Source organism: Lucilia sericata, unplaced genomic scaffold (assembly GCF_015586225.1).
Source record: "Lucilia sericata isolate MDLA Ls3-8-SP2 unplaced genomic scaffold, ASM1558622v1 Contig000224F_arrow, whole genome shotgun sequence".
Taxonomy (NCBI): Eukaryota; Metazoa; Arthropoda; class Insecta; order Diptera; family Calliphoridae; genus Lucilia; species Lucilia sericata.
In genome coordinates, this window is record NW_023994251.1 from 353,468 (window position 1) to 379,869 (window position 26,402).

General features: G+C 32.5%; 1 protein-coding gene across 1 annotated transcript in view; it reads right to left on the reverse strand.

The window, feature by feature from the left end:
* Positions 1-1,771: 1,771 nt before the first annotated feature.
* Positions 1,772-26,402, reverse strand: part of LOC119602376 — a 57,112-nt gene continuing 32,481 nt past the window's right edge. The window contains exons 2-8 of the mRNA XM_037953871.1: positions 13,736-14,448; positions 10,701-10,873; positions 10,265-10,381; positions 5,853-6,254; positions 4,622-4,986; positions 4,334-4,537; positions 1,772-2,542 (exon numbers count right to left, since the gene is read on the reverse strand). Coding sequence (XP_037809799.1) covers positions 2,174-2,542; positions 4,334-4,537; positions 4,622-4,986; positions 5,853-6,254; positions 10,265-10,381; positions 10,701-10,873; positions 13,736-13,854 — 1,749 coding nt within the window. The 5' untranslated portion in view covers positions 13,855-14,448 and the 3' untranslated portion in view covers positions 1,772-2,173. The remainder of the gene's footprint in view (positions 2,543-4,333; positions 4,538-4,621; positions 4,987-5,852; positions 6,255-10,264; positions 10,382-10,700; positions 10,874-13,735; positions 14,449-26,402) is intronic.

Consider the following 26,402-nt stretch of genomic DNA (forward strand, 5'->3'; position numbering starts at 1 on the left):
CCAACTAGAATTGAACAGAACAGAATCAGAACTAGAACAGAACAGAACTAGAACAGAGCTAGAACAGAACTAGAACAAAACTAGAACAGAACTGACTAAAACAGAACTAGAACACAACTAGAACAGAACTAGAACAGAATTAGAACAGAACTGAACAGAACTAGAACAGAACTAGAACAGAACTAGAACAAACTAGAACAGAACTAGAACAGAACTAGAACAGAACTAGAACAGAACTAGAACAAACAGAACTAGAACAGAACTAGAACATAACTAGAACAGAACTAGAACAGAACTAGAACAGAACTAGAACAGAACTAGAACAGAACTAGAATAAAGCTAGAACAGAACTAGAACAGAACAGAACTAGAACTAGAACAGGACAGAACAGAACACAAATAGAACAGAACTCAAATAGAACAGAACACAACTAGAACAGAACTAGAACAGAACTAGAACAGAACTAGAACAGAACTAGAACTGAACTAGAAGAACTAGAACAGAACTAGAACAGAACTAGAACAGAACTGGAACAGAACTAGAACAGAACTAGAACAGAACTAGAACAGAACTAGAACAGAACTAGAACAGAACTAGAACAGAACTAGAACAGAACTAGAACAGAACTAGAACAGAACTAGAACAGAACTAGAACAGAACTAGAATCCGAACTAGAACAGAACTATAAGAACAGAACTAGAACAGAACTAGAACAAGAACTAGACGACTAGAACAGAAACTGAAAGAACTAGAACAACTAGAAGAGTAGAATCATAACTAGAACATAAACTAGAAACAGAACTAGAACAGAACCTAGGAACAGACATAACAGCACTAGAACAGGAAACTAGAACAGGACTAGAACATGAACTAAGAAACAGAACTAGAAACATAATCTAAGAACAAATCTAGACAGAACTAGAACAGAACTAGAACAAAGAAAGTAGAACTAACTAGAACATACTAGAACAGAACTAGAACAGAACTAGAACAGAACTAGAACATAACTAGAACAGAACTAGAACAGAACTAGAACAGAACTAGAACAGAACTAGAACATGACTAGAACAGAACTAGAACATAACTAAAACAAAATCTAGAACAGAACTAGAACAGAACTAGAACAGAATAAGAACAGAACTAGAACAAAACTAGAACTAAACTCGAACTGAACTAGAACTAACTAGAACTGAACAGGCCTTGGCCTTGGCCTAAACCATAGTCCTGTTCAAATTTGTTTTGGAGTAAAAACTATTGCATATTTCAGAGTTTTGCCAGTTACTGTTTTCACAGTAATAAATATTTAATTTTATTATCCTTCCAGTTTTCATATTTATTTTTTTTATGGAAACTTTATTTTCTGTGTTAATCCTCATTAAATTATTAACATTAATAAATTGGCACTAATTTAAGTATCAATTAAAAATGTTCAGTTTGGCAAAAGTATGCACTTCAATTATGCTATTAAATTGTGAATATAAAGAACTATATGAAAACTATTTCTTTTTTTTTTGCCAATAATTTCAAATATTTGAACACTAAAGTAAAAACCATTAAATTAATAAGGATGTTATAAAAAAGAAGAAAAACTAGAGAGAGAAAAATATTGAAACATTTTATAGGAATTAAAAATTATACTAAAGCTGTAGCAAAAGCTACACATTAATATTTTATAAAAAAGTGATTAAGATTAAAGCTTTTTAAAATCTATCTTATAATATTGGAAATGAAAGGAAAACCTCTTTACCACTTTAAATTTATTTACAAATCGTTATTTTTATTTACTAATTTAAACAACTACAATTTCATTTTTTTTTTATGGACTTAAATAAACTTAAATATATTTTTAATAAAATATTCTTATTAAATTTACTCTTATGTTTTAATAATTTCTATCCTACAAGGATCACATAATGGCACAATTATTTAAATTTTATTGATTACAAGGAGACTTGTTTTACAAAAAGAACATTTAGCTGACACACATACATAGATATTTATACATTTATAAAAAAAATAACAAAAATAAAACAAAACCATTATTCTCTGTTTAACACTTTTATGTTGTTGTTTGTTCATTTCTCTTCATTTTCTTGACCACCTACATGCATAAGGAACTTAATTATAAAAATATCCAATTTTGTCATGAATTCTCCTCAAATTCAATTGCCACTCATTTAATCACCATCGATGAGGAGGCTGGCCTATAGCTGCGTCGACTCCCATTCGTATATAGGCTGGTGGTGGTCAGTGTATTACGCTGCTGCTTATACCTATAGCCCGTAATCATTTCTCGTATTGTCTTGCGATATTTATCCGATAAGACACAGTATAAGAAAAAATTTGCTGCCGCATTTGTGGCAGCCAAGAAATTGAATATGTTGCCAAAGATAGATTGTAAATGAGATTCGATTTCGATTTGAGAAGAGACAATCAAATAAACTGCCCACGGTAATTGACAAACGATGAATAGTAAGACGACTGCAATTAGGGTAATGGTGACACGATTCTCTTGGGATACGGAGGATGTTGTAGATTTACGCTAGAGGGATTAACAGGGAATGAGAATAATTAATTAAAATGTATTTTATCTCTAAACAAGAAAAAGCAAGATTAGAGATTAGACTATATAAGAGGCTATAGACTAGACATTAGACAAGACTATAGGCTAGACTATAGACTAGACTATAGACTAGACTATAGACTAGACTATAGACTGGACTATAGACTAGACTATAGACTAGACTATAGACTAGACTATAGACTAGACTATAGACTAGACAATAGACTAACCTATAGACTAGACACTGTAGACTAGACTATATTCTTGACTATAAACTAAACTATAGACTAGACTCAAACTAAACTATAGACTAGACTATAGACTCGACTATAGACTAGACTATAGACTAGACTATAGACTCGACTATAGACTATAGACTAGATTAGACTATAGATTCGACTATAGACTAGACTATAGACTAGACTATAGACTAGACTATAGACTACACTTTAGACTACACTTTAGACTAGACTATAGACTAGACTATAGACTAGACTATAGACTAGACTATAGACTAGACTATAGACTAAACTATAGACTAGACTATAGACTAGAGTATAGACTAGACTATAGACTAGACTATAGACTAGAGTATAGACTAGACTATAGACTAGACTATAGACTAGACTATAGACTAGACTATAGACTAGACTATAGACTAGACTATAGACTAGACTATAGACCAGACTGTAGACTAGACTATAGACTAGACTATAGACCAGGCTATAGACTAGACTACAGACTAGACTATAGACTAGACTATAGACTAGACTATAGACTAGACTATAGACTAGACTATAGACTAGACTATAGACTAGACTATAGACTAGACTATAGACTAGACTATAGACTAGACTATAGACTAGACTATAGACTAGACTATAGACTAGACTATAGACTAGACTATAGACTAGACTATAGACTAGACTATAGACTAGACTATAGCCTAGACTATCTACTAGACTATAGACTAGACTGTAGACTATAGTATTAACTAGACTATAGACTAGACTGTAGACTATAATATTAACTAGACTATAGACTAGACTACAGACTAGATTATAGACTAGACTACAGGCTAAACTATCGACTAGACTATAGACTAGACTGTAGACTATAGTTTTAACTAGACTATAGACTAGACTACAGACTAGACTACAGACTAGACTATAGACTAAACTATAGACTAGACTACAGACTAGACTATAGACTAGAATATATACTTGACTAGACTATTATAGACTAGACTATAGACTAGACTATAGACTAGATTATAGACTAGACTAGGCTATAAACTAGACTATAGACTAGACTATAGGCTAGACTATAGACTGGACTATAGACTAGACTATAGACTAGACTATACACTAGACTATAGACTAGACTGTAGACTAGACTATAGACTAGACTATAGACTAGACTATAGACTAGACTATAGACTAGACTATTGACTAGACTATAGACTAGACTATAGACTAGACTATAGACTAGACTATAGACTAGACTATAGACTAGACTATAGACTAGACTATAGACTAGACTAAAGTCTGGACTATAGACTAGACTATAGACCAGATTATAGACCAGACTATAGACTAGACTTCAGACTAGACTGTAGTCCGTAGTCCAGCCTATAGACTATACTATGGCCCAAACTATAGACTATTTTAAAGCTTTAAAGAAGTAATTTTAAAGCTTTTTTAAGCTTTAAAAAATGCTTTAGATAAAGCTTAGTCTAATAATTTCAATAAATCATTCGTTTAATCTCACCTTTGGCCTCCTAATACTACTGGCATTTGTCATCTCACCCCGTATGGTAGTGGAACGTCTTACCAACATAATTAAGAAACAATTAAATGTCACCAGCACACACAATGGTATCAAGACAAACACACACAACGTCACAAAATACCAAACATTTATATAGAAATCATCTTCTCCCAAAGCGGTCGGCTGATGATTATAATAAGTTACCTGCAGGAAATGTAAAAAAAATAAATTACAACAACAATTTTCTATATAAACACAAGTATTGCAATTTTGAACAAAAATACCAACATTTTCACAAAATTCTGTTATATTAAAGAATATATCATCCACCATTTGAGTTTCGGTATCATTGTCCCAGACACTTAAATCCATTTGCTGCAAAAGCGAGGCAATGGGTGGAACATTGGTGGGTATTGAAGGTGGTGTTGGTCTAGCCAAAGAGGATGGTATCATCGTCATCAACTCTAAGTTATCTGCATGCATTTCAAATTCTGTTGTATCCATTAATAATGCTTCAGTTTTGAAAGGATGCTGTGTTACCGAAGGCTCTAATACAAGAGCTGATGCTGCTGCCGCTGGCGACGGCGATGATGATAATGTCAACGTTATTGGTAAATGTGAAGGAATGTTTGTTAAGGTTCTGGATGTCAATGCTAAAAGATAGATAGTGTGTAAAAAATAGTTTAGTACTGAACATAAAATGGTATTTTGTTGTTGTTTTTTTCGTTGAAATGGAAATAGAAAAATATTTTAGCTTGTTGTTGGCAAACATTTATTTGTGCTTTTGTTGCTAGATTTCTATGGTCATAAAGCAGAAAAATTGAAAAGGAAAAAAACTTGTTATGATGAGATCTCAAAGGATGTAAAGTTTAAAAGGAATGGCAAAATGTCCTTAAAGGGGAAAAAACAAAAAAACTTGTTACGTTAAGTAAATATTGAATTTCGAGAAAAATAAACAACTTAGAGATTTTGAAAAGCTTTAAAAATTTAATAAATATTTTAAGTTTTCAATATAAAGTTTTAGAAGTTGTTTATCTTATAAAACTTAAGAGAAGCATTAGATTAAACAAAAATTAGAATTAGTTTTAGATTTTAAGGCAGTGAATAAGCTTTCGTTCATAAAGCTTTTGAAAACAAAGCTTTGAAGAAGCTTTAGACAACAAAGCTTTAAACAAATTTTTATTAAGCTATACGTATCATAGCTTCGATAAAGTTGAAAATGTAAAATTTGTGCAAAAGCTTTTAATAAAAAGTTCTAGAAAATACGTTTTTCAAAAAGCATTAGATAATAAAGTTTTAAATAAGTTTCAATTAACAAAACTTAGGAAGATTATAAATTTTAAAAAAGCTTTATATAGCAATGCTGCCAAGAAGCTTAAAATGGCAAATCTATGAAAAAGCTTTAAATAAAAAGCTTTCAAAAGCTTTAAGGGGGAGCTTTTCTTTTCGAAAACGTATTTGATTCCAATATTCTGCTACATATATTTTTAAAACCCTTATTTTCTCAACTTATACTCACTTTTCATTTCCTCATGATTTAAATCAATATTTCTCTTGCGCCTTAGTCCTCCTCCTGCTTCCTCTCCACCACCGCCATCTCTCATTCTAGACAATCTTTTCATTACATCCATATCATTTGATAAAGTAAATTCGCGATCATTACGTTCACCACTGCCTTCAGTTTCATCAAAGTATTCAACAAATTTTTCCATAACTTTCAATGGAATTTCATTCTGCTTACGTTGATGTTGTTGTTGTTGCTGCTGCTGTTGTTGTTGTTTTTTATATTGTTGTATCGCATAAGCTTTGGCTACAGTTTGATTACAGGGTTGGCCAAGATTATCCATCATACGATACTCAATACTGTGCTGATGCTCGAAGGCTGTCGAAATGGTGGATAATAAACAAAAGAGGGTCACACCTAGAAAAGAAGAAAAAAAAACGGCAACAACAACAAATAAATAGCAGCAACAAAGTTGGCAAGTGAAAAAGAAGTATAAAATAAAACAAAAAAGAACAAGCAATAATAACAACAACAAGAGCAGCAGCAATAAAAGAAAATGTTGCTATAAATGTTTACAATGGTTTTAAATGGGAACAACGCCTAAAAGTATGCAATCATGACACAATTGCTTACATGCACATTCCAACTCACACTCACACCTCTTTAAACAAACTGTAAATAAATAAAAACATTTAAGAATTGAAAGTAAAGGGTTGCCCTATATAAAGAAAATTTACCCCTTTTCCCACGAAAACCATCAACTTGAGGAAAATCATTAAACACCCTGAAACAATTTCACTATTTTTCTATAGTTTTTTTACTATAAATAATAATTGATATGGCATCTTTGTTGCCACATTCTTAAAACCAAAAATTTATTCATACCGTATGGCTGCCAATCAATTTTGGCAGATGGTCTTACAAGCTCAGTCAGCTATTTGGTTGTTTTACATATCAGTCACACTTATTTTCAACAATACACACATACATACATGCACATAGCAATGTCGTTCACTGTTATACAGAGAAATTTGTTAACAATTATTTACAGTTTATTTGAGTTTATTCAATCGTTGCACAGGCGAATGTGAAGATGGAGAAGTATAGCGTTGCAATAGAAATGGATGAGAAAACAATTGACCAGAAAGAAGGACAACACCAGACCAAGTGATAAACTATTAAATAGACTAAAGACTAGAATATAGACTAGACTATAGACTAGACTTTAGACGAGACTATAGACAAGACTATAGACTAGACTATAGACTAGACTATAGACAAGACTATAGACTAGACTATAGACTAGACTATAGACTAGACTAAACTATAGACTAGACTATAGACTAGACTATAGACTAGACTATAGACTAGACTATAGACTAGACTATAGACTAGACTATACTATAGACTAGACTATAGACTAGACTATAGACTAGACTATAGACTAGACTATAGACTAGACTATAGACTAGACTATAGACTAGACTATAGACTAGACTATAGACTAGACTATAGACTAGACTAGACTAGACTACAGACTAGACTATAGACTAGACTATAGACTAGACTATAGACTAGACTATAGACTAGACTATAGACTAGACTATAGACTAGACTATAGACTAGACTATAGACTAGACTATAGACTAGACTATAGACTAGACTATAGACTAGACTATAGACTAGACTATAGACTAGACTATAGACTAGACTATAGACTAGACTATAGACTAGACTATAGACTAGACTATAGACTAGACTATAGACTAGACTATAGACTAGATTATAGACTAGACTATAGACCAGAATATAGACCAGAATATAGACCAGACTATAGCCCATACTATAGTCTAGACTAGACTGTAATCCAGACTATATTTAGACTAGACTACAGTCCAGATTATATATAGAATAGACTACAGTGTGGATTATAGCGTTGCAATAGTGGAAGTATAGCGTTGCAATAGAAATGGATAAGGAAACAATTGACCAGAAAGAAGGACAACACCAGACCAATAGACTACTATTAAGTAAACTAGACTATACTATAGACTAGACTATAGACTGGACTATAAACTAGACTATAGACTAGACTATAGACTAGACTAGACTATAGCCTAGACTATAGACTAGACTATAGACTAGACTATAGACTAGACAATAGTCCAGACTATAGACTAGATTTTAGACTAGACTATAAGCTAGACTATAGACTAGACTATAGACTAGACTATAGACTAGACTATAGACTAGACTATAGACTAGACTATAGACTAGACTATAGACTTGACTATAGACTAGACTATAGACTAGACTATAGACTAGACTATAGACTAGACTATAGACTAGACTATAGACTAGACTATAGACTAGACTATAGACTAGACTATAGACTTGACTATAGACTAGACTATAGCCTAGACTATAGACTAGACTATAGACTAGACAATAGTCCAGACTATAGACTAGATTTTAGACTAGACTATAAGCTAGACTATAGACTAGACTATAGACTAGACTATAGACTAGACTATAGACTAGACTATAGACTAGACTATAGACTTGACTATAGACTAGACTATAGACTAGACTATAGACTAGACTATAGACTAGACTATAGACTAGACTATAGACTAGACTATAGACTAGACTATAGACAAGACTATAGACTAGACTAGACTATAGACTAGACTATAGACTAGACTATCGACTAGACTATAGACTAGACTATAGACTAGACTATAGACTAGACTATAGACTAGACTATAGACTAGACTATAGACTAGACTATAGACTAGACTATAGACTAGACTATAGACTAGACTATTGACTAGACTATAGACTAGACTATAGACTAGACTATAGACTAGACTATAGACTAGACTATAGACTAGACTATAGACTAGACTATAGACTATAGACTAGACTATAGACTAGACTATAGACTAGACTATAGACTAGACTATAGACTAGACTATAGACTAGACTATAGACTAGACTATAGACTAGACTATAGACTAGACTATAGACTAGACTATAGACTAGACTATAGACTAGACTATAGACTAGACTATAGACTAGACTATAGACTAGACTATAGACTAGACTATAGACTAGACTATAGACTACTATAGACTAGACATAGACTAGACTATAGACTAGACTATAGACTAGACTAGACTAGACTATAGACTAGACTATAGACTAGACTATAGACTAGACTATAGACTAGACTATAGACTAGACTATAGACTAGACTATAGACCAGACTATAGACTAGACTATAGACTAGACTATAGACTAGACTATAAACAAGACTATAGACTAGACTATAGACTAGACTATAGACAAGACTATAGACTAGACTATAGACTACACTATAGACTAGACTATAGACTAGACTATAGACTATACTATAGACTATACTATAGACTAGACTATAGACTAGACTAGACTAGACTAGACTATAGATTAGACTATAGACTAGACTATAGACTAGACTATAGAATAGACTATAGACTAGATTATAGACTGGACTATATACTAGATTATAGACTATAGGCTAGACTATAGACTATACTATAGACTAGACTATAGGCTAGACTATAGGCTAGACTATAGACTAGACTATAGACTAGACTATAGATTAGACTATAGACTAGACTATAGATTAGACTATAGACTAGACTATAGACTAGACTATAGACCAGACTATAGAATAGACTATAGTCTAGACTATAGGCTAGACTATAGACTAGACTATAGACTAGACTATAGACTAGACTATAGACTAGACTATAGACTAGACTATAGACTAGACTATAGACTAGACTATAGACTAGACTATAGACTAGACTATAGACTAGACTATAGACTAGACTATAGACTAGACTATAGACTAGACTATAGACTAGACTATAGATTAGACTATAGATTGGACTATAGATTAGACTATAGACTAGACTATACATTAGACTATAGACTAGAATATAGATCAGACTATAGCCCATACTATATTCTAGACTAGACTGTAATGCAGATTATATATAGACTAGACTACCGTCCAGATTATATATAGAATAGACTACAGTCCAGATTATAGCATCGGCTATAGTCCAGACTATAGACTAGACTATATAGTCCAGACAATAGACTGGACTATAGTCCAGATAATATATAGACTAGACTACAGTACACATAACAGAACCGACTATAGTCCTAGACTAGAGCATTGTCCAGAATATAGAATACCATATAGTCAAACCATAGGCTAGACTGCAGTTCAGACTACAATCTAGACTACAGTATAGCAATCTTCCCTCTACTACTTTTCTGCTCAAAACTACACCTTAAGGCTACGATATATACAATTTATCTGTGATATTATTATTGTTGCTGTTGCGTAGTTGTCATTGTAGTGGACTTACCTGCAATAACTTTCTTGGCCAACGATTCGGTGCAGAAAGTCTGACGTTTCAAAGGATAACGTATCGCTATAAATCGTTCGATGGTAAAACATACAGCGATATAAATTGATATGTAGGCTGTAACAATGACACAAACAAAATATCATCATTGTGTCAGCAGCAGCAGCAGCATCATCATCATCGACAAGCGGCGAAATACAATTTCCGTCATTCCAATCAATAGAACACAGCAGGCAACATCCACATTATATGACGTGTAAAGAAATACACACAATAGTAGAAAAGCGGAAAAAATAAAACCATAAAAATGTTTATTATTATTTCTCTTTATATTTACTTTTAGGAATTTTTTTTTTTTTTTTTTTTTTTTTTTTTTTTTTTGAGAAAAGAAATTAAGGATATATAAATCGTTTTTCCTTCAGTTTCCCATACTTACAGCAGGCATCACACAGCCAGACCACCACGCCATAACACATCCAATAGATTTTACAATAAAGATGCACGTAGGGATAATGTTGCAACGATAACAAAAGTGCCATGGTCAAATAAATAATGTCCGTTATGGCCAAAGCCGTTAAATATATATTTGTGGTACATCTCATGCGTCTCCTAAAGAGTAAAAATAAAATAAAAATCATATATTTATTGTTATAAAGGATTTCTTTCCTTTAAATTGTCATTTAGCAGATTTTTATCTTTTTCAAATAAAATTCCCTTTTTTCAATTTTCTTCAATTTCCAGCTAAGTGTGTTCACAAAATTACTTTTCTTTCTAGAAAACGGTGCGTATGTGTGTGCGTGTGAGAGAGAGAGAAAAGTTTCGTTTGTTTAAACAAACTACCAAAACATGTTTATTCCGGTAATGGCTTTCTATTACTATTTATTTAATTTATATCTCAATTACTTTTAATATGAAAGTAGTTTTTGGAAAACGATTTTTGAACAATCATAGAAGAAAACAAAAAATTGAAATAGAATATATACAAAAGCAATTTAGAAACAATAAGGGTATTCACTTGCGGTCGTTACAAATATTATTTAAGATTTTTCTCATCCAGGACATTATTTTTTTAATAAGTTTTTCTTTAATTGAAGTTTGTTTTCAATTTCATTTTAAAAATTTTTTCATTTTTACCTTGTTAAGTGCATACCCCTATTATTAGTTTAAATTGCCAACCATAACAGTAACATCAAACTATTAAGGAGTAAACAAGAACCACATTTATTCCATATCGATATTCTTTCTATTTTTATTCCAACTTTAATAACAAAATAAAAATTCAAAATTATGAAAAAGTAACCAAGAGTTAATACTAACGGAATATTGTCAAAATCAAAATTAAATTTGTAAAAGTCCTTAAACATAACATGTCTTGAACTTTCTCGAATATGTTTCCCTTTTTCTCTCTACTCCATAACTATTCCAATACCCATTAAATCTCTTTTGATTCGTTTATGTCACACACCTTTAGCATTTTCAAGTATCGTTTAAGCTTTCACTGACATTTCATGTTGAGCTCCAATTTCTTTTTATTGGTTGAATCTTCCTTCCTTGTGCAAAAACAACAACTTGAAGATATTGAATACAAAATTGGGGATACAATGGTTATGCAAGATACAAAATCCTTGTAATTGGAGAAGAAAACATAACAAAAATTTCAAGGAAAGTTTTGAAAATCTTAAGTTCTTAAAAGGGGGTTTGTAACATACACCAGATCATAATGAAACATTCAAAACACAAGACCGCAGTTTGTACTATGGTTCAAGAGTTTTTGGTACTAGACTAGTCTCGCCAAAAGACAGATACCATAGCCTCGACATTAGTCCCGACAAACTATTGTTTTGGCCATAGAACAAACTACATATGTATAGTTTATACTATGGTCGAGACCACCGACTATAGACCAGACTATAGTCTCGACTACAGACCAGACTATAGTCTCGACTTCAGACCAGGCTATAGTCTCGACTATAGACCTCACTATACTCTCGACTATAGACGAGACTATAGTCTCGACTATAGACCAGACTACAGTCTCGACTATAGACCAGACTATATTCTCGACTTCAGACCAGGCTATAGTCTCGACTATAGACCTCACTATACTCTCGACTATAGACGAGACTATAGTCTCGACTATAGACCAGACTACAGTCTCGACTATAGACCAGACTATATTCTCGACTATAGACCAGACTATAGTCTCGACTACCGACCAGACAGACCAGACTATAGTCTCGACTACAGACCAGACTATAGTCTCGACTATAAACCGGACTATAGTCTCGACTACCGACCAGACTATAGTCTCGACTACCGACCAGACTATAGTCTCGACTACAGACCAGACTATAGTCTCGACTATAGACCGGACTATATTCTCGACTATAGACCACACTGTATTCTCGTCTATAGACCACACTATAGTCTCGACTATAGACCACACTATAGTCTCGACTACAGACCAGACTATAGTCTCGACTACAGACCAGACTATAGTCTCGACTACAAACCGGACTATAGTCTAGGCCAAACTATAGACCAAACTAGATCAAACTATAAACTAAACTATAGATATAATCTAGACTATAGAATAGACTAAAGTCTTGACTATAGATCAGACTATAGTCTTGACTATTGATGAAACTATAGTCTTGACTTTAGTTGAGACTATAATCAAGACTCTAGATGAGACTATAGTCTTGACTCTAGATGAGACTACGGTCTTGACTCTAGATGAGACTACGGTCTTGACTCTAGATGAGACTATAGTCTGGACAATAGATGAGACTATAGTCTTGACTCTAGATGAGACTACGGTCTTGACTCTAGATGAAACTATAGTCTGGACAATAGATGAGACTATAGTCTTGACTCTAGATGAGACTATAGTCTTGACTAGATCAAACTATAGTCTTGACTATAGATCAAACTATAGTCTTGACTATAGATCAAACTATAGTCTTGACTATAGATCAAACTATAGTCTTGACTATAGATCAAACTATAGTCTTGACTATAGATCAAACTATAGTCTTGACTATAGATCAAACTATAGTCTTGACTATAGATCAAACTATAGTCTTGACTATAGATCAAACTATAGTCTTGACTATAGATCAGACTATAGTCTTGACTATAGATCAGACTATAGTCTTGACTATAGATCAGACTATAGTCTTGACTATAGATCAGACTATAGTCTGGACTATAGATGAGACTATAGTCTGGACTATAGATGAGACTAGTCTCGATTATAGACCATATCTTGACTATAGATCAGACTATAGTCTTGATTATAGATCAGATTATAGATCGTAGATCTGACTAAAATCAGATATTACTTAGGACTATGAATATCTTTATGCCTCTCGTAGCTTACCCTCTAACCCCCCAGACTGGTTTCTAATTCATTATATGTGTTAGATAATAATAACAACTTCATATGCATGCATACTGCACACAACTTACCTTGTCAAAACATAAATGCTAACAGAATTTCCCAAAAGACCAATAACAAAAACACATGGCACCAATATCCGTTGCACCACATGACGCACTTCCGCAACATCGTGATCAGTAAACGACATAATGGTTGAATGACTCACGCTACAATAAATTTGCAGCAACAAAACTGTTAGAGGGGATGTTTGTTGCAAACAGCTATTGCTGAATGTTGCTGCTGCTGTTTCTACTTCAGACCGCAATTCTAATATACATGCAAAGATGTTGTCGTTGTTGTTGTGTGTGTGAGAGTATTTGTTAGCTGGTGTTTATGGTGCAATATTGTTTTTGCTGGTTTTTCCGTTTTATTTCGGTTTAAAATTTGAAAATTCTTGCAGTTTTGTTTTTACTATTATTATTTCTTTTGTAGTTACTTGTCTGCTAATGGAATGGCTAACATGCCTTTGTATTAGTTTGTTCTGTTGGCTTTTTTTCTGTTGTATACTTTTAAGCGTATAAACAAACACGTTTTAGTGATTTAACAATTGCATGTTGATAATGTTTTTCCCTTTTTTTTGTTTTCTTTACAATTTCAATTTGATTTTTTTTATTAGTTTTATATTTCTGTTAAATGTTAAAATATAAAATTTAATTGCAGCCATAAAAAGTTTCCTTCAAACATCAAGTTTCTTTTTTTTAAAGAGACATTTCAATTCTAAACAGCAATTGTTGCTCTTGAGCTGAAAATAGTTAAAAATAAATGAAAATTTTATTAAAATTATTTTAGTTTTGCTGTGATTTGCATATTAAAATGTTTATTACTAAATATAACAAAACAATTGTTTACCATAAACGAATTTTTTTGTTTATTTCTTTAGTCTGTAAAGAAATCGTAAAAAAATTTTAAATATTTTTCATAGCCCGCCAAAAATAAATATAACGTAAAATTTATTTTGAAGGTAGTTTATATTTTTTTCTAATTTCCTCTTTAATATTTATTTTTTGTAAAATTCAATAAATTATTAATATTTTTCCATAAATTCATTGTTGAAATAAACACTAATATAAACATTTTAAATTACTTCCTTAATTATCATAAAAATCTATAAAACTGTTCCATTAATCTAATATATTTTATACACTTAACCGAATTAAGTTAATTTATAAAATTTATCATGTAAACAATAAAACCCAAGCAATAAACAAAACATACAAAATTTATAATAACATCAATATTCAGCCAAAGGCGACAAACCAAAAATATTTCAAAAAAAAACTAGATAAAATAATATCACAGACATCTGCTTTCCCTGACTTCTTCTTTTTACAACTTTTCTTTTTTTTTTATAAAATTTTTTTGCAATTCCTTACCCACGTCTGTCGATTTTTATCGTTTTCAAACAAAATAAATATAATTTTTATTAGCTGCCAGCTAAATGTTGTTTAGATTATTAGAAAACAAAGAAAAAAAAATTTGTGTTTAAAATAATATGTTTAATAATAAAACGAAAAAAAAAACAGCTACAGCAAGTCGTGCACTCATTAAAATAGATTTTTTGTGATTAAAACAAATAAATTACACGTTCTTGTCTTAAGTTGTTTATATTGAATTTATTGCTGGCAGAGAATAAATATAATTTATGTTGCTACATAAATTAGCAGACAATGGGAATAGGAAACGAAGAAATTTGTTAAGAACATTAGAAAGAAATTATTTATCTTAAAGATCAATCAAAATTTTAAGTAGAAAATAGTCTATAGTAAAAAACATAGCTTAGCATCCGATTCAGATTATATACCAGCATGTAGTAGTATAGACTACTGTCTTAGCTCAGTATATAGTCTGTTCTAGTTCTGTTTTAGTTCTGTTCTAGTTCTGTTCTAGTTCTATTCTACTTCTGTTCTAGTTCTGTTCTAGTTCTGTTCTAGTTCTGTTCTAGTTCTGTTCTAGTTCTGTTCTAGTTCTGTTCTAGTTCTGTTCTAGTTCTGTTCTAGTTCTGTTCTAGTTCTGTTCTAGTTCTAGTTCTGTTCTAGTTCTGTTCTAGTTCTGTTCTAGTTCTGTTCTAGTTCTGTTCTAGTTCTGTTCTAGTTCTGTTCTAGTTCTGTTCTAGTTATGTTCTAGTTCTGTTCTAGTTCTGTTTTAGTTCTGTTCTAGTTCTAATTCTGTTCTAGTTCTGTTCTAGTCCTGTTCTAGTTCTGTTTTAGTTCTGTTCTAGTTCTATTCTAGTTCTGTTTTAGTTCTTTTCTAGTTCTTTTCTAGTTCTAATTCTGTTCTAGTTCTGTTCTAGTCCTGTTCTAGTTCTGTTTTAGTTCTGTTCTAGTTCTATTCTAGTTCTAATTCTGTTCTAGTTCTGTTCTAGATCTGTTCTAGATCTATTCCAGTTCTGTACTAGTTCTATTCTAGTCCTGTTCTAGTTCTGTTTTAGTTCTGTTCTAGTTCTATTCTAGTTCTAATTCTGTTCTAGTTCTGTTCTAGTCCTGTTCTAGTTCTGTTTTAGTTCTGTTCTAGTTCTATTCTAGTTCTAATTCTGTTCTAGTTCTGTTCTAGATCTGTTCTAGATCTATTCCAGTTCTGTTCTAGTTCAATTCTAGTTCAGTTCTAGTTCAGTTCTAGTTCAGTTCTAGTTCAGTTCTAGTTCTGTTCTAGTTCTGTTCTAGTTCTGTTCTAGTTCTGTTCTAGTTCTGTTCTAGTTCTGTTCTAGTTCTGTTCTAGTTCTGTTCTAGTTCTGTTCTAGTTCTAGTTCTGTTCTAGTTCTGTTCTAGTTCTGTTCTAGTTCTGTTCTAGTTCTGTTCTAGTTCTGTTCTAGTTCTGTTCTAGTTCTGTTCTAGTTCTGTTCTAGTTCTGTTCTAGTTCTGTTCTAGTTCTGTCCTAGTTCTGTTCTAGTTTTGTTCTAGTTCTGTTCTAGTTGTGTTCTAGTTCTGTTCTAGTTCTGTTCTAGTTCTGTTCTAGTTCTGTTCTAGTTCTGTTCTAGTTCTGTTCTAGTTCTGTTCTAGTTCTGTTCTAGTTCTGTTCTAGTTCTGTTCTAGTTCTGTTCTAGTTCTGTTCTAGTTCTGTTCTAGTTCTGTTCTAGTTCTGTTCTCGTTCTGTTCTAGTTCTGTTCTAGTTCTGTTCTAGTTTTGTTCTAGTTCTGTTCTAGTTCAGTTCTAGTTCAGTTCTAGTTCAGTTCTAGTTCAGTTCTAGTTCTGTTCTAGTTCAGTTCTAGTTCAGTTCTAGTTCAGTTCTAGTTCAGTTCTAGTTCAGTTCTAGTTCAGTTCTAGTTCAGTTCTAGTTCAGTTCTAGTTCAGTTCTAGTTCAGTTCTAGTTCAGTTCTAGTTCAATTCTAGTTCAATTCTAGTTCAGTTCTAGTTCAGTTCTAGTTCAGTTCTAGTTCAATTCTAGTTCAGTTCTAGTTCAGTTCTAGTTCAGTTCTAGTTCAGTTCTAGTTCAGTTCTAGTTCAGTTCTAGTTCAGTTCTAGTTCAGTTCTAGTTCAGTTCTAGTTCAGTTCTAGTTCAGTTCTAGTTCAGTTCTAGTTCAGTTCTAGTTCAATTCTAGTTCAGTTCTATTTCAGTTCTAGTTCAGTTCTAGTTCAGTTCTAGTTCAGCTCTAGTTCAGTTCAAGTTCTGTTCTAGTTCTATTCTAGTTCTGTTCTAGTTCTGTTCTAGTTCTGTTCTAGTTGTAGTTCTGTTCTAGTTCTAGTTCAAGTTCTGTTCTAGTTCTAGTTCTGTTCTGTTCTAGTTCTAGTTCTAGTTCTGTTCTAGTTCTAGTTCTGTTCTAGTTTTGTTCTAGTTCTATTCTATTTCTCTTCTAGTTCTGTTTTATTTCTGTTCTAGTTCTATTCTAGTTCTGTTGTAGTTCTGTTGTAGTTCTGTTCTAGTTCTGTTCTAGTTCTATTCTTGTTCTGTTTAGTTCTGTTCTAGTTCTGTTCTAGTTCTGCTCTAGTTCTGTTCTAGTTCTGTTCTGTTCTGTTCTGTTCTAGTTCTGTTCTAGTTCTAGTTCTGTTCTAGTTCTGTTCTAGTTCTGTTCTAGTTCTGTTCTAGTTCTGTTCTAGTTCTGTTCTAGTTCTGTTCTAGTTCTGTTCTAGTTCTGTTCTAGTTCTGTTCTAGTTCTGTTCTAGTTCTGTTTTAGTTCTGTTCTAGTTCTGTTCTAGTTCTGTTCTAGTTTTGTTCTAATTCTGTTCTAGTTCTCTTCTAGTTCTGTTCTAGTTCTGTTCTAGTTCTGTTCTAGTTCTTGTTCTGTTCTAGTTCTGTTCTGGTTCTAGTTCTGGTTCTAGTTCTGTTCTAGTTCTGTTCTAGTTCTGTTCTAGTTCTGTTCTAGTTCTGTTCTAGTTCTGTTCTAGTTCTGTTCTGTTCTAGTTCTGTTCTAGTTCTGTTCTAGTTCTGTTCTAATTCTGTTCTAGTTCTGTTCTAGTTCTGTTCTAGTTCCGTTCTAGTTCTATTATAGTTCTGTTCTAGTTCTGGTTCTGTTCTAATTCTGTTTTAGTTCTGTTCTAGTTCTGTCCTAGTTCTGTTCTAGTTCTGTTCTAGTTCTGTTCTAGTTCTGTTCTAGTGTTGTTCTAGTTCTGATATAGGTCAGTACTAACGTAAACTTTAATCTTCTATATAAACCCTTTTGTTCTGCTTTATTTTTGCTTCCATTTCTAACTTAAACTCCTATTTATGTCAATTTTAAATTTCTAATGAAGCAGAAACATCCTCATTGTTATTTTGTATAGAAAAATGTTTGTTAATATGTAACAAAATAAATATAGAAATACATATATAAAATAAAATATTTACAATGAAATGTTGCAATTTACTAAACATTCGTTTAAGTGTTCGTTAAGGTTGCTACAGGAAATCGCAAAAAAATGTGTGCTCTAACAGCGAACTGAAAATACACTTCAAACGGTTTAATTGTGAAATCCCTTATAAAGAAATTAACATAAATTATTTTCGTCAGTAGAGTGTGATAGAAATAAATGCATCCCACTCCCAGTAAAAAGCTAAAGAAAACGAATATGTGTTAAAAAAAAACTGCCAAAGGCAACTAGGTACAAAATCAGCACAGGAGTTCTTTAAAAAAGGGGAATAAAGCCAACAGATCAGGTTTAAAACACAGCAAGTGCTAGGAAATTCGATAAAAGCTTTTGTTAAATATTCTACTTGGGAACCATTCCCTTTCAAGTTCTATTTCTATAAATCTAGTTCATATTCTTAGAATATCTTTTACGAAGAACCTTATGTGGGTTTATTTTTATTACTATAATTCCTTTCTCATTTCTAAATGGAACTCCTTTTTAAAAGGTTGCAATAACATGTAAAGGAAAACAAAGAAATTCCTTGAAATGTTTATCATCATAAAATAATATAAATAACAACTGCAGCATGTACAAGCATAACATAAAAGTAACAAGTCATCTAAAGGACATTTTGTTTGTTTGCCACAAAAGGATACGTAAAGTTATACCAACAGAAATTATGACTTTTGTTATGCTTTCATAAAGATATTCTTTAGCTTTTCTTAATGATTGCTCATAACACATTTAGGTGACCTATAACAAGAGGCGGTAAATTAATTCTAAGAAAGAATATTAGTGCAACGGTATGAGAGTGGGAAGGATTTTTTAAATTAATTTTATTTTAATATTTCTTTAAATTTTATATTGCAACTTAAATAAAATAAAGTAACATATTTCTTAGTATGTGGACGAAAATTGTTAAACCTTGAAATTTTTTTTACAATAGATCTAAAAGCATTTGTTAAAATTGCTTTTATATCCTTTTCCGAAAATTTTGTGTTCATCTTTATACGAGAAAAAAATCTGATACACTGCACAGTAGTAGTAAATGAAATCAGACTAGTCTATAGTCTAGTCTATAGTCTAGTCTATAGTCTAGTCTATAGTCTAGTCTATAGTCTAGTCTATAGTCTAGTCTATAGTCTAGTCTATAGTCTAGTCTATAGTCTAGTCTATAGTCTAGTCTATAGTCTAGTCTATAGTCTAGTCTATAGTCTAGTCTATAGTCTAGTCTATAGTCTAGTCTATAGTCTAGTCTATAGTCTAGTCTATAGTCTAGTCTATAGTCTAGCCTATGGTCTAGTCCATAGTCTAGTCTATGGTCTAGTCTGTAGTCTAGTCTATAGTCTAGCCTATAGTCTAGTCTATAGTCTAGTCTATAGTCTAGTCTATAGTCTAGTCTATAGACTAGACTATAGACTAGGTCTATAGTCTATTCTATAGTCTAGATCTATAATCCAGCCTATAGTCTAGTCTATAGTCTAGTCTATAGTCTAGTCTATAGTCTAGTCTATAGTCTAGTCTATAGTCTAGTCTATAGTCTAGTCTAGTCTATAGTCTAGTCTATAGTCTAGTCTAGTCTATAGTCTAGTCTATAGTCTAGTCTATAGTCTAGTCTATAGTCTAGTCTATAGTCTAGTCTATAGTCTAGTCTATAGTCTAGTCTATAGTCTAGTCTATAGTCTAGTCTATAGTCTAGTCTATAGTCTAGTCTATAGTCTAGTCTATAGTCTAGTCTATAGTCTAGTCTATAGTCTAGTCTATAGTCTAGTCTATCTATAGTCTAGTCTATAGTCTAGTCTATAGTCTAGTCTATAGTCTAGTCTATAGTCTAGTCTATAGTCTAGTCTATAGTCTAGTCTATAGTCTAGTCTATAGTCTGTCTATAGTCTAGTCTATAGTCTAGTCTATAGTCTAGTCTATAGTCTAGTCTATAGTCTAGTCTATAGTCTGGTCTATAGTCTAGTCTATAGTCTAGTCTATAGTCTAGTCTATAGTCTAGTCTATAGTCTAGTCTATAGTCTAGTCTATAGTCTAGTCTATAGTCTAGTCTATAGTCTAGTCTATAGTCTAGTCTATAGTCTAGTCTATAGTCTAGTCTATAGTCTAGTCTATAGTCTAGTCTATAGTCTAGTCTATAGTCTAGTCTATAGTCTAGTCTATAGTCTAGTCTAGTCTATAGTCTAGTCTATAGTCTAGTCTATAGTCTAGTCTATAGTCTAGTCTATAGTCTAGTCTATAGTCTAGTCTATAGTCTAGTCTATAGTCTAGTCTATAGTCTGGTCTATACTCTAGTCTATGGTCTAGTCTATAGTCTAGTCTATAGTCTAGTCTATAGTCTAGTCTATAGTCTAGTCTGTAGTCTAGTCTATAGTCTAGTCTATAGTCTAGTCTATAGTCTAGTCTATAGTCTAGTCTATAGTCTAGTCTATCTAGTCTATAGTCTAGTCTAGAGTCTAGTCTATAGTCTAGTCTATAGTCTAGTCTATAGTCTAGGCTATAGTCTAGTTTATAGTCTAGTCTATAGTCTAGTCTATAGTCTAGTCTATAGTCTAGTTTATAGTCTAGTCTATAGTCTAATCTATAGTCTAGTCTATAGTCTAGTCTATAGTCTAGTATATAGTCTAGTCTATAGTCTAGTCTATAGTCTAGTCTATAGTCTAGTCTATAGTCTAGTCTATAGTCTAGTCTATAGTCTAGTCTATAGTCTAGTCTATAGTCTGGTCTATAGTCTAGTCTATAGTCTAGTCAATAGTCTAGTCTATAGTCTAGTCTATAGTCTAGTCTATAGTCTAGTCTATAGTCTAGTCTATAGTCTAGTCTATAGTCTAGTCTATAGTCTAGTCTATAGTCTAGTCTATAGTCTAGTCTAGTCTAGTATATAGTCTAGTCTATAGTCTAGTCTATAGTCTAGTCTATAGTCTAGTCTAGTCTAGACTATAGTCAAGTCTATAGTCTAGTCTATAGGCTAGTCTATAGTCTAGTCCGTAGTCTAGTCTATAGTCTAGTCTATAGTCTAGTCTATAGTGTAGTCTATAGTCTAGTATATAGTCTAGTCTATAGTCTAGTCTATAGTCTAGTCTATAGTCTAGTCTATAGTCTAGTCTATAGTCTAGTCTATATTCTAATTTATAGTCTAGTCTATAGTCTAGTTTATAGTCTAATCTATAGTGTAGTCTATAGTCTAGTCTGTAGTCTGGTCGATAGTCTAGTCTATTGTCTAAGCTATAGTCTAGTATATAGTCTGGTCTATAGTCTAGTCTATAGTCTAGTCTATAGTCTTTTCAATAGTCTAGTCGATAGTCTAGTCGTTAGTCTATGGTCTAATCTATAGTCTCGTCTATAGTCTAGTCTATAGTCTCGTCTATGGTCTAGTCTATAGTGTAGTATTCTAGTCTATAGTCTAGTGTATATATTAGTCTGAAGTCTAGTGTAGTCGATAATCTAGTCTATAGTGTAGTCTAGTATATATATGTAGTTCTGTTGAGTTTCTTTTGAGTTGTTTCCACTGTTAACAGCCATATATTTGTTGTATTTTTTTCATGTTTTCTTGCTCTAGTTGTTGAATTTTTTGATTATTTTAAATCACATGCAACAGCAGCAGTAACAACAATTGCTAACACAACCCTGAACATTGTAAAAATCATCATCATTTTCATAGTATTTGCATGACTATTTCATGATAAGGATATATTTTTCTATATTTTTGTATTTCCTTTATAATTCAAGCAAAAGTCTTTTTACAAGGCAAACATGCTCGGAAGACATTTTCCTTATAATATTTGTCATTTAAAATACACACCAACATGTTGGTCTTGTGTAAAAATACGTGTACAGAAGTGTAAACATACACCGGATGTGAAAATAAAAATGAAAAAAAAACACAAACACATTCACACACATGATTTCAGGCAACAACACAAAACTGTTTAGAAATGCAAAGTGATTTGAATGTAACAGTTAGAGACACAACAGCAGTAACAATAACAACAAGAAACCAAAGCAATAACATCATAGAGGGAGGAAGAGAGTAAATAAGTATAAGTTAAACAACTGCATAAACATGTAACCAAACATGTCGGATCACATTTAATACTAATACACACACAAAACTAACAAATAAATACACACAAGGATACACACGTAAACAGTTTGCTATGTATGAATATTGTTGTGTTTATGTATTTTCATATGTAATGCAGAGCAGGATGTATCATATTACTTTTCATTGCATGTTTAAAATGGTTAAGGTTTTAGATCTTAAATTTTTTTCCTATTCTTCCAACCTACAGATTTTCTACATTTATTATTTTCCGTTAAAGAAGAAAATTGCATTTTTTGTGTTTCCTGTTACAAAAAAAAAACACACATACACACTCAAAATAGAATAGCAGGGTGGCATCATGATAATCATACAACAATGATGAGAAAATATTGCAAAAATGTATAAAGAAAACTAAAAAAAAAATTACAAAATTGTAAACGAAAAATATGAAAAATAGTTTGACATGTTTATGTTACAAAGAAAAAAAACCTATGAATGTTCTTACACCAACATACATTTATAAATATATTGCTATATATGCATGTATGCATATAATAATGTGACAGGACATGCAAATAAGAAAATATCCTTACTACCTTGTCTCTTTATTTATCTACTTTTTTTTTTCAACTTAAAAAGTTGTGTTGTGAGTCTTTTCTAACTGGAAAGGCATCAACTGCTAAAAATGGCTGCAAATATCTGTGTGTGTGTATTGGTATATGTGAGTGATAATAATTCATGTAAATGCCGTTTTAGTGAACGATGAGAAGGTCAACCCAGACTGTATTTAAAACTATATTTTAGTCTAAAATGTTCCCAATAATATCGACTATAGCCTGTTAACAGTCTCGACTAATTCTAGTCAGTCCAGTTCTAGTGTATCTAGTATAGTTCGGTTCTGTTCTAGTTCTGTTCTAGTTCTGTTCTAGTTCTGTTCTAGTTCTGTTCTAGTTCTGTTCTAGTTCTGTTCTAGTTCTGTTCTAGTTCTGTTCTAGTTCTGTTCTAGTTCTGTTCTAGTTCTGTTCTAGTTCTGTTCTAGTTCTGTTCTAGTTCTGTTCTAGTTCTGTTCTAGTTCTGTTCTAGTTCTGTTCTAGTTCTGTTCTAGTTCTGTTCTAGTTCTGTTCTAGTTCTGTTCTAGTTCTGTTCTAGTTCTGTTCTAGTTCTGTTCTAGTTCTGTTCTAGTTCTGTTCTAGTTCTGTTCTAGTTCTGTTCTAGTTCTGTTCTAGTTCTGTTCTAGTTCTGTACTAGTTCTGTTCTAGTTCGGTTCTAATTGTGTTCTAGTTCTGTTCTGTTCTAGTTGTGTTGTAGTTCTGTTCTAGTTCTGTTCTAGTCTGTTCTGTTCTGTTCTAGTTCTGTTTAGTTCTGTTCTAGTTCTGTTCTAGTTCTGTTCTAGTTCTGTTCTAGTTCTGTTCTAGTTCTGTTCTAGTTCTGTTCTAGTTCTGTTCTAGTTCTGTTCTAGTTCTGTTCTAGTTCTGTTCTAGTTCTGTTCTAGTTCTGTTCTAGTTCTGTTCTAGTTCTGTTCTAGTTCTGTTCTAGTTCTGTTCTAGTTCTGTTCTAGTTCTGTTCTAGTTCTGTTCTAGTTCTGTTCTAGTTCTGTTCTAGTTCTGTTCTAGTTCTGTTCTAGTTCTGTTCTAGTTCTGTTCTAGTTCTGTTCTAGTTCTGTTCTAGTTCTGTTCTAGTTCTGTTCTAGTTGTTTTTAGTTCGTTCTAGTTGTGTTCTAGTTCTGTTCTAGTTCTTTTCTAGTTGTGTTCTAGTTGTGTTCTAGTTCTGTTCTAGTTCTGTTGTTCTAGTTCTGTTCTAGTTCTGTTCTAGTTGTGTTTTAGTTGTGTCTAGTTCTGTTCTAGTTCTGTTCTAGTTCTGTTCTAGTTCTGTTCTAGTTCTGTTCTAGTTCTGTTCTAGTTCTGTTCTAGTTCTGTTCTAGTTCTGTTCTAGTTCTGTTCTAGTTCTGTTCTAGTTCTATTCTAGTTCTGTTCTAGTTCTGTTCTAGTTCTGTTTCTAGTCTGTTCTAGTTCTGTTCTAGTTCTGTTCTAGTTCTGTTCTAGTTCTGTTCTAGTTCTGTTCTAGTTGTGTTTTAGTTCTGTTCTAGTTTGTGTTCTAGTTCTGTTCTAGTTTCTTTTCTAGTTGTGTTCTAGTTGTGTTCTAGTTCTGTTCTAGTTCTAGTTTTGTTCTAGTTCTGTTCTAGTTCTGTTCTAGTTGTGTTTTAGTTGTGTTTTAGTTCTGTTCTAGTTGTGTTCTAGTTGTGTTCTAGTTCTGTTCTAGTTCTGTTCTAGTTGTGTTCTATTTCTGTTCTAGTTCTGTTCTAGTTGTGTTCTAATTCGGGTCTAGTTGTGTTCTAGTTCTGTTCTAGTTGTGTTCTAGTTGTGTTCTAGTTCTGTTCTAGTTCAGTTCTAGTTCTAGTTCTGTTCTAGTTCTGTTCTAGTTCTGTTCTAGTCCTGTTCTAGTTTTGTTCTAGTTCTATTCTAGTTCTGTTCTAGTTCTGTTCTAGTTCTGTTCTAGTTCTGTTCTATTTCTGTTCTAGTTCTGTTCTAGTTCTATTCTAGTTGCGTTCTAATTCTGTTCTAGTTGTGTTCTAGTTCTGTTCGAGTTTGTTCGAGTTTTGTTCAAGTTCTGTTATAGTTCTGTTCTATTTCTGTTCTAGTTCTGTTCTAGTTCTGTTCTAGTTCTGTTCTAGTTCTGTTCTAGTTCTGTTCTAGTTCTGTTCTAGTTCTGTTCTAGTTCTGTTCTAGTTCTGTTTCTAGTTCTGTTCTAGTTCTGTTCTAGTTCTAGTTCGTTTTCTAGTTCTGTTCTAGTTCTGTTCTAGTTCTGTTCTAGTTCTGTTCTAGTTCTGTTCTAGTTCTGTTCTAGTTCTGTTCTAGTTCTGTTCTAGTTCTGTTCTAGTTCTGTTCTAGTTCTGTTCTAGTTCTGTTCTAGTTCTGTTCTAGTTCTGTTCTAGTTCTGTTTTCTAGTTCTGTTCTTGTTCTGTTCTAGTTCTGTTCTAGTTCTGTTCTAGTTCTGTTCTAGTTCTGTTCTAGTTCTGTTCTAGTTCTGTTCTAGTTCTGTTCTAGTTCTATTCTTGTTCTAGTTCTGTTCTTGTTCTAGTTCTGTTCTAGTTCTTTTCCAATTATTTTCTAGTTCTGTATTAGTTCTGTACTTTTCTAGTTCTGTTCTAGATCTGTTTTAGTTCTGTTCTAGTTCTGTTCTAGTTCTGTTCTAGTTCTGTTCTAGTTCTGTTCTAGTTCTGTTCTAGTTCTGTTCTAGTTCTGTTCTAGTTCTGTTCTAGTTCTGTTCTAGTTCTGTTCTAGTTCTGTTCTAGTTCTGTTCTAGTTCGGTTCTAGTTCTGTTCTAGTTCTGTTCTAGTTCTTTTCAAGTTCTGTTCAAGTTCTGTTCTAGTTATTTTCAAGTTCTATTCTAGTTCTGTTCCAGATCTAGTTCTGTTCTTGTTCTAGTTCTGTTCTAGTTCTGTTCTAGTTCTGTTCTAGTTCTGTTCTAGTTCTGTTCTAGTTCTGTTCTAGTTCTGTTCTAGTTCTGTTCTAGTTCTGTTCTAGTTCTGTTCTAGTTCTGTTCTAGTTCTGTTCTAGTTCTGTTCTAGTTCTGTTCTAGTTCTGTTCTAGTTCTGTTCTAGTTCTGTTCTAGTTCTGTTCTAGTTCTGTTCTAGTTCTGTTCTAGTTCTAGTTCTGTTCTAGTTCTGTTCTAGTTCTGTTCTAGTTCTAGTTCTGTTCTAGTTCTGTTCTAGTTCTGTTCTAGTTCTTTTCAAGTTCTGTTCTAGTTCTGTTCTAGTTCTGTTCTAGTTCTGTTCTAGTTCTGTTCTAGTTCTGTTCTAGTTCTGTTCTAGTTCTGTTCTAGTTCTGTTCTAGTTCTGTTCTAGTTCTGTTCTAGTTCTGTTCTAGTTCTGTTCTAGTTCTGTTCTAGTTC